The 8420-nt window shown below is 58.2% G+C and overlaps 1 protein-coding gene across 1 annotated transcript; it reads left to right on the top strand.

Moving 5' to 3' along the window:
* The first annotated feature begins 1227 nt into the window (after positions 1-1227).
* SPDYC (speedy/RINGO cell cycle regulator family member C) lies at positions 1228-3224 on the top strand. The gene is made up of 6 exons (XM_008251793.4): positions 1228-1675; positions 1911-1969; positions 2173-2258; positions 2344-2515; positions 2588-2907; positions 3025-3224. The coding sequence occupies exons 1-6, from the start codon at positions 1534-1536 to the stop codon at positions 3098-3100; spliced, it is 855 nt and encodes a 284-aa protein (XP_008250015.3). The 5' UTR covers positions 1228-1533; the 3' UTR covers positions 3101-3224.
* Positions 3225-8420: the final 5196 nt, after the last annotated feature.

Here is an 8420-nt window from a genome sequence, read left to right as displayed (position 1 = left end):
TAACACAGCAGGAGGAGGGGAGAGCCACGGTTGTGTTTTGCTGTTTTAAAACATGATGCTAATTTTTGTATAAGACTCTAAAAAGATTTATTCATTTATTTTCATTTATTTGCAAGGAACAGTTACAGAAAGGCAGAGAGAGAGAGAGAGAGAGAGAGAGAGAGAAAGATCTTCTATCCAATGGTTCCCTTCCAAAATGGCCGCAAAGGACAGAGCTGCGCCGATCTGAAGCCAGGAGCCAGGAGCTTCTTCTGGGTCTCCCACACGGTGCAGGGGCATCTTCTGCTGCTCTCCCAGGCACATTAGCAAGCAGCTGGGATGGGAACTGGTATCCACGTGGGATCCAGCGTCACAGGCAGCAGCTGAACACACTGCGCCCCAAGACCAACCCCAAACCCACATTGCCTTAAGTGATATTTATGTGATTCTCAATTCTTTCAAAATAAAAAAAAAATTAAAACTCTTTTTCCATGATGTGGAGATGTCACTGGCTCCCAAGGAAGGGGTGGAGGCAGCTTGGGGGTGGGGATGAAGCCATGGACCCGGTACGGACCCCAGCCTGATTTTGGGGGGCCGGCGTGTCTAGGGGATCCATCCGACTGTAGCGAGTATCCTCTCGTGTGGGGCTTTCCAGAGCCCCCGTGGAACCTTGGCTCGGCCCAGCTCTCTGCAGGTGGTTGTCGCTTTCCGTGGGGCTGCCCTGGGCGACACGAAGCACGGCTCCAGCCTGGGCACCCGTGCCGAGGCCCCGGGACCCTCAGCTTCCTTCCTGGGGGAGGCCGGCGACCAGCCCAGGAATGGAACAGGAGCAGGCTCTTAGTGGGGTCCGGGGGGGCGCGGAGGGCAGGCCACGGAGGCAGAGGGAGCGGGCCGCTGGGCGTGGCTGCAGGATCTACAAGAAGCAAGCCATAGGTGGAGCCAAACCCCTCCCCTTCCAAAGCAGAGGCCTGATTGGTTGGAGCGAGGGTGCGGCGGGGTGGGGCAGGGAGGGGCGGGGCGGGCCTTGGACTATAAAAGCTGCTGGCTGCACGCAGTTCTTCAGACGCCTTCTGAGCTCAGGTAAGCCAGGGTTCCTGCCGGAGCCAGAGTGGGGGTGAGGGGGCACCAAGGGGCGCGACAAAGGTGGGTGCTTTGGGAGGCGGGCGGCCTCCATCTTTAGCTGCTTGTGAGGCCTCAGCCTCAGTTACTTCCTTTGAAAAGTATCTTCTGCTGCTCCCACCTGCGGATGGGATCAGACCCAGCCCTGGCCTTAGGAAGCCTCCGCCGGCGGCTGCAGCGCGGGGCTCGGGCCAGGCTCGGTGCACCGGTGCGCAACCGCCAGCGCCTCTTTGCTTCTTTCTGGCGTCCCGGGCCCCCTATGCATCCTCCCAGCTGCGTTCTCTGGGTCCCCAACTTCTGCCTCCCCACCCTGCACTCCCGGTCCTGGTCTCCGGCGGACCAGCCTTGCCATCCCTTAACGTGGGCGAGGCCCAGGGGCCAAGGTGTGGAGTCCTGAGGCTGTCTTTGCAGGTCGCCCTGCTCCCGCCCCTCGAGATGAGTGACAGCCTAGTGCCTGCCTCGGTCTCCATGCCGACTTCTCAGGAGGGGCTGGAGGCCTGGGGCTTTCCAGACTGGAACTCTGGGCTCCTTCCCTTCCTCCAGCGCCGCCAGCTCCGGGTTTTCCTCAACCTGCTGGGTGAGTGTCGGGCTTGGTGGTGGGGCTGGCAGGGGAGGGGTGGAGGGCCAAAGGTGAGCACAGAAAAGGGCTACCCCCTGCCCACGCCCTCCCGGGCACCCCCAGGATGGCAGGCGGGAGGCCGTCAGTAAGAAGTGGGCTCCGAGGCAGCCTGGGCCTTGGTGTGTCTGATGCCGCTCGTGTCTGAGGCCGGCCGTGGAAACCGGGTCCCCTGTGTCTCCTCTCTCTACCCCAGAGAACAGAAGGATCTGGGACTGCCTCCACGAAGACCGACGCTTCAAGTATTCAGACAAGGTGAGGGGGCAGAGTGTGGGTCGAGGCTGCGGTCCCCTGAGGGGAGGTCGTGGGGTGGAGCGCTGCTCTTTCCCGGGGCCCCCTTGCCTTCCACATTGAAGCCCCTCCCCACCGATGGCCCTCTCTGTCCCTGCACCCAAGCGCTCCGGGCGGGAATGAAGCCAGAGGCCAGAGGCCAACTCTAACTGCCCATGTCTCCGCAGTACCTGCTGGCCATGGTGCTGGTCTACTTCCAGCGCGCCCACCTGCTGCTTCACGAGTACACCCAGGACAACTTCTTCCTGGCGCTGTGAGTGGCGGGGGTGGGCTGGGGTTGGACGATGAGAGGGCAGCGGCCTGGCCTCTGTTCCCTGACCCCACGTCTCTGGATTTAGGTTCCTCGCAAACGACATATATGAGGACCTGCAGGGAGCCAAGGTTCAGATTATCATATCGGCCCTGGGGGAAGACTGGTACAATCAGAAGAGGTGGTTCCTGCACCAGAGAGACAAGCTGTGGGCCCGCATGGACTTCCGGGCCATCGTGAGTCGCCAGAGCTGTGAGGAGGTGCGGCTGGGTCTGCACGCTGGGGGTGGGGGGCCAGGCCTGCACCCCACTCACTGTCCCCCCCACCTCCAGGTCATGGCCGGTGAGCCCAACCACTGGGCCTGGTCTCGCGAGCGGTGCCCCCTCCACGTCGGGGTGCGGGTGCATTACCCCTGGTCCCCGCGCTGCGACCCCCTCTGCTCCAACCCCCGCTGCGCCGTGTGCCCCTTCCTGGGCTGGCCCAACCTGCCCAGCACCAAGCCGGCACCACTCCCCTACCTTCCCCGGACCCCCCCTGAGTGCTTGCCCTGCTTCAAGTGCCTCTCGGTGGTCAGAAGTTTCCCTGAGGGGAAGATTCTCGTCATCTTGTCCCCAACACCTGCAGACAGAACCTGGCCCCGGCTCCCGCCACAGTAAGTGGGGCACAGCAGCCACAGGGAGCCCGGGGGGGGGGGGGTTGGAACCAGTGGGAATCCGTGAGCTCTGCACTCCCTCTGCGACCCTCACTGTCCTCTCTGCCCTTCCCTCAGCATGGCCTGGGCCTCCAACCTGGCCTGGGGCTCCAGCCAGGCCTGGGTCTCCTGGGCAGTGGAGCCCACGGAATAAACGCCATCTGCCTGCCCACCAGGACTCTGTCTGCACCCTTCCCGGACCTCAGCCCTGCCTCCTCCCTGCCTGCCCCTGTACTCATCTGGTTATGGCCCCTCTAATAAACTTGCGTCCTGTGAGGTCCTGGCCTGGCTCCTCGTTCTTGGATGGCAGTGGGAGAAGGGTTCACCTATGGGCACAGTGGCCATTCGTGGCCTGTAGCCCTAGTCCTGTGAATGATGAGGTCTGCACGGGGAAGATGGGGTGAAGTGAGACGAGATATCTGCAGTTCTTGGAGAGGGTCTAAGAACTGCCTGGAAAACCCTGCATTGGGGTGCAGCTCTAGAATGAATCCAGAAAGGTTCAGGACTTGGTCTGCTTGGAATAAAATCTGGGCCTTCCCTGAGCTGCAAGCATGCGTAATATAAATATTATTGGGCCCGGAGCTGTGGCCTAGTGGGTAAAGCCACTGTTTGCAGTGCCGGCATCCCAAAGGGCATGGGTTCAAGTCCTGGCTGCTGCACTTCGGATCCAGTCTCTGCTGTGGCCTGGGAAAGCAGTGGAAGATGCCCGAGTCCTTGGCTTCCTGCACCCGTCTGGGGTACCTGGAAGAAGCTTTGGCTTTGGATCAGTGCAGCTATGGCCATTGCGACAAGTTGGGAAGTGAACCGGCTGATGGAAGACCTCTCTCTGCCTCTCTGTATCACTGACTCAAATAAATAAATCTTTAAAAATGTATATATATATAATTATTATAATACACCTGCCCCCCAAAAAATTTAAAAAAAAAACCACAAAAGTCATGGGTGGGGAGAACTCAAGAGTGAATTTCTTGTGAACAGAAACGGGACGCCTTCCAGAGCAGGTAGAAATGGGGCCTGCGGACCCCGCGAAGCCAGCCTAGAGGGGTGGTTGCAATGTGGTCTTTGAGCCGGGTGGTTTAATTTCATGTATTTATTTGCGGAGTGCTAAGGCTTTATTGGGGAAAGGGCATCCATCAGGACGGAAGGCACAGAGAGACAGCGCCCAGTCACTCATACTGGGGGCAGGCCATCGGGAGGCTCAGCCGAGAGCAGAGGGCCCAGCACCAAGCCGGTGGTTTAAAAGTTCCAGGTCCCTGTGGGGTGAAGTCCTATGCCTCTAGGGCTTCATCTGTAGAATGGGTGTAGTGTTGAGATGGAGGTCTGAGTGACAAAGAGGATTATATGTATATTTTTTAGATTTATTTATTTGAAAGTCAGAGTTACAGAGAGAGGAGAGAGAGAGGCCTTCTGTCCAATGGTCCACTCTTCAGATGGCCGCAACAGTCGGAGCTGCACCAATCTGAAGCCAGGAGCCCCTTCTGGGACTCCCATGCAGGTGCAGGGGCTCAAGGACTTGGGCCATCTTCTACTGCTTTCCCAGGCCATAGCAGAGAGCTGGTTCGGAAGTGGAGCAGATGGGACTAGAACCGGCACCTATATGGGATGCCAGCGCCTCAGGCCAGGGTGTTAACCTGCTGTGCCACAGCACTGGCCCAGAGAGGATTATTTCTGACCGGGAAGCACAGTTGCAGGTCTGCCTAGACTGGAAGTCAGCCTCCTGTTCGGGACGCCAGCCCCCCCCCCACCCCGGCTCCCTGCTCTGGAAGCGTGACAGTGACCACACACAATCAAATGTAGCTCTAGTGAAACCAGGGACACGTCTCTGTGCCCGGGTCCTAAGATCCATGACCACTTCTTAAGATTCAATTTATTGGCCGGCGCCGCGGCTCACTAGGCTAATCTTTGCCTTGCGGCGCCGGCACACCGGGTTCTAGTCCCGGTCGGGGCGCCGGATTCTGTCCCGGTTGCCCCTCTTCCAGGTCAGCTCTCTGCTATGGCCAGGGAGTGCAGTGGAGGATGGCCCGAGTATTTGGGCCCTGCACCCCATGGGAGACCAGGATAAGTACCTGGCTCCTGCCATCGGATCAGCGCGGTGCGCCGGCCGCAGCGCGCCAGCCGCGGCGGCCATTGGAGGGTGAACCAACGGCAAAAAGGAAGACCTTTCTCTCTGTCTCTCTCTCTCACTGTCCACTCTGCCTGTCAAAAAAAAAAAAAAATTTCAATTTATTTGAAGGCAGAGAGAGAGCTCTTGTATCCACTGGTTCACTCTCCCAATGTCCACAGCAGCCAGCCATGGACCAGGGCAAAGCCAGGAACCAGGAGCTCCATCCGGGTCTCTCACGTGGGTGGCAGGGACCCAAGCACTTGGACCATCCTCCACTGCTCTCCCAGGTGCATTGGCAGCGAGCTGGATCAGAAGTGGAGCAGCCGGGGCTCCATACGGGAGGCCGCACCACAATGGCAGCTTACTGCCCTGCACCGCTCGCCCCTAAGAGGTTTTGGTTTGTTTGTCTGTTTGTTTTTCCAAAGGAGCGAGAGTTTTATCGTAACCAACAATACATAACAACTGTGCCTATCCTGAGCAGTTTCTCCGGACTCTGAATCCCACAGGACGTCTAAACTCTGCTCTGGCTAAGAAGCATTCGGAGCGGGCTCTGACCGTGGAGTGCCGTGGCGCCGCCGGCCATCCTCGGCACGGTCAGGGTGGAGGCCGCCATAAGAGATGCGCTGGGTGCTCAGTAGCAGGACAGGGGTCTCCACAGATGGCCCCGTCCAGCCAAGTCGTGGTGGCATCTCCCAGCTGTCTGCGGATCGAGTCGAGGACCATGCTTAATTGTTCGGAGGGTTGGGTAGGGTGGGGTACACTGCTTGTGAGGATCCATATGGGTTAAGCCCCAGTCTGCAGGAATGGCAGCCCTGGTTTGAGTCCTGGCTGCTCCACTTCTGAGCCAGCAGCCCGCTGATGCTCCTGGGAAGGCGGCAAGGGAGGGCCCCAGTGCTTGGGCCCTGCACCTGTGTGGGAGACGGAAGAAGCTCCTGGCTCCTGGCTTCAGATTGGTGCAGCTCCAACCACTGTGGTCATCTGGGGAGGGAACCAGCAGATGGAAGACCTCTCTCTCTCTCTCTCTCTCTCTGCCTCTGCTTCTCTTTAACTCTGCCTTTCAAACAAATAAATAAATCTTAAAAAAAAAAAAAAAAAACAACCCTGTCTAAAACCATGCTCTGTTGCTGTAACCAAATACCACAAACCACATGACTTGTTAAGGACAGGGGTTCACTGTCTGGTGGCCAGGACCTCGGGGAGTGGGGTCTGGTGTCTGGGGTTGGTCTCGGGTGGCCGTGCTCAGCGTCTCCTCCCTCTTCTTACAAAACCACAAATGGCTTTGTGGGCATCACCATCATGACCTCATCCAACTCCAGTCAGCTCCATTGTCCTATGAATGGGAGGATTACGGGCTATTTTTTTTTTTTTTTGATTTGTTTATTTATTTGCAAGGCAGAAAAACAAAGAGAGAGAGAGAGAGACCTTCCATCCTTTGGTTCACTCCCCAAATGGCTGTGACAGCCGAGGCTGAGCCAGGCTGAAGCCAGGGGCCTGGAACTTCATCTGGGCCTCCCACGTGGGTACAGGGGACCGAGCACTTGGGCCATCTTCTGCTGCTTTCCCAGGTGCATTAGTAGAGAGCTGTAGGGTGCAACTTTATCCACTATGCCTTGGCACCGGCCCCCAAGCTTTTATTTATTTATTAATTAATTAATTTATTTTTTATTTATTTTATTTATTTATTTTACAAAAGAGAGAGCAGTCCTGAGATACCGCAACAGCTGGGGTTGAGACAGGGCTGGGTCTCGAACCAGTGCCCATACGGGATGCTGGAGCTGCAGGAGGCGACTTAACCCATTACACCACAACCCCAGCCCCCGATGCAGTTGTCTTAACCACTAGGCCACATGCACGCTCCTCACCCCCAACTTCTCCCTCCCACTCTCTCCCGCCTGCCAGGACCCCCCAGGCACCTGCTGACCTGGGTGCATGCTAGATTAGTGTGCACTTTCCAGACTGTTCCAAGGAGTGCACTCACATCTGTCTTGTGCTCTGTAGAACTCAGGATGCCCCTGGGGTGCTGTGTAATGCCGGGTTGCCTGCTACCTGCCAGGGAGTTTTGTTGCGTATCCGCCCATTGGTCCACCCATCGCCCGCGGATGCCCATTGGTCATTTCCAGTTTGGAACCAGGCCGTGAACGCCTCCACACCAGTCCTTCCATGCCTTCGCTTGTTTTCAGTAACTGTTTTTTTTTTTTTTAATTTTTAATTTAATTTTTTTGACAGGCAGAGTGGACAGTGAGAGAGAGAGACAGAGAGAAAGGTCTTCCTTTGCCGTTGGTTCACCCTCCAATGGCTGCCGCGGCCGGTGCGCTGCAGCCTGCACACTGCACTGATCCGATGGCAGGAGCCAGGTGCTCCTCCTGGTCTCCCATGGGGTGCAGGGCCCAAGCACTTGGGCCATCCTCCACTGCACTCCCTGGCCACAGCAGAGAGCTGGCCTGGAAGAGGAGCAACCAGGACAGAATCCGGCGCCCCGACCGACCGGGACTAGAACCCGGTGTGCCGGCGCCGCAGTCGGAGGATTAGCCCAGTGAGCCGCGGCGCCGGCGTTCAGTGACTGCTCAGCACCGGAAGGCTGGGTCCTGCAGCAGCGGGCATCTCGGGGCGCCTGCCTCTTGATCTTGTTCCTGCTTCCTGATCCACAGCTCCCCACCCCCCACCCAAGGCCAGCCTCAGAATCTAGAATTTCTCCGACCTGCCTTAGGAGAGCAGGGCCTAAGCCCTTCCTCGCGGCAGAGGGCTCCTGCGCAGACAGGGCCGGAGGGTGCGCGGGCCCCGCCGGGCTTCCCCATTCACTTCCCAGCAACCGGCAGAGATGAGCACTCCATCCAACCCCCAGAGGACAGGATCGGGGCTCCTGCAGGGTGACCCGCTGGGGGAGGGCCTGGAGGCTCCACGCCCCTTCCGCACCCCTGTCCCTCACCTGCAGCCCTGTTCCCTCTGTGCGACACGGGTGGCTGTTCGGGGAGTTCGGGGAGTGGGGGCCGGCTCGGAGGCTGAGCACTCAACTTGTGGGATCTGCCGCCGCCTTCAGGCAGGTGTCGGAACTGCAGGGCGTTCCCGGGCACCGGAGAACCAAGGCTGCCCTGGCGCTTCCCACTCGCATGTGTCTGTTTCATTCTTTTTTCTAAAATACGCTTTTTTAGAGCAGTTTTAGGTTTATGGGTCGTCATATGCAGCTCTTGCACCGGTTTGGTATCCTGGTTACAAGCCAGCACCAATCCTGCAGCAATGTTACCCACACTGATACACTGTTACTAACCGAAGCCTGCGCATTTCGACAAATGCAAGGTGCCCGGTGGGCAGCAGCACACAGGGCGAGCCCACTGCCTAAAAACGCCTCCAGCGCCGCCTGCTCCCCTCCTCC

This window comes from Oryctolagus cuniculus, chromosome 1 (genome assembly GCF_964237555.1).
Source record: "Oryctolagus cuniculus chromosome 1, mOryCun1.1, whole genome shotgun sequence".
NCBI lineage: Eukaryota > Metazoa > Chordata > Mammalia > Lagomorpha > Leporidae > Oryctolagus > Oryctolagus cuniculus.
This window is presented reverse-complemented; position numbering and strand designations above follow the sequence as displayed.

Excerpts from the sequence above, each read along its gene's own strand:
- SPDYC (XM_008251793.4), top strand. The coding sequence starts at position 1,534 with ATGAGTGACAGCCTAGTGCCTGCCTCGGTCTCCATGCCGACTTCTCAG. Across the intron at positions 2,516-2,587 it reads GTCGCCAGAGCTGTGAGGAG|GTCATGGCCGGTGAGCCCAA; the intron begins GTGCGGCTGGGT and ends CCCCACCTCCAG. Across the intron at positions 2,908-3,024 it reads TGGCCCCGGCTCCCGCCACA|CATGGCCTGGGCCTCCAACC; the intron begins GTAAGTGGGGCA and ends CCCTTCCCTCAG.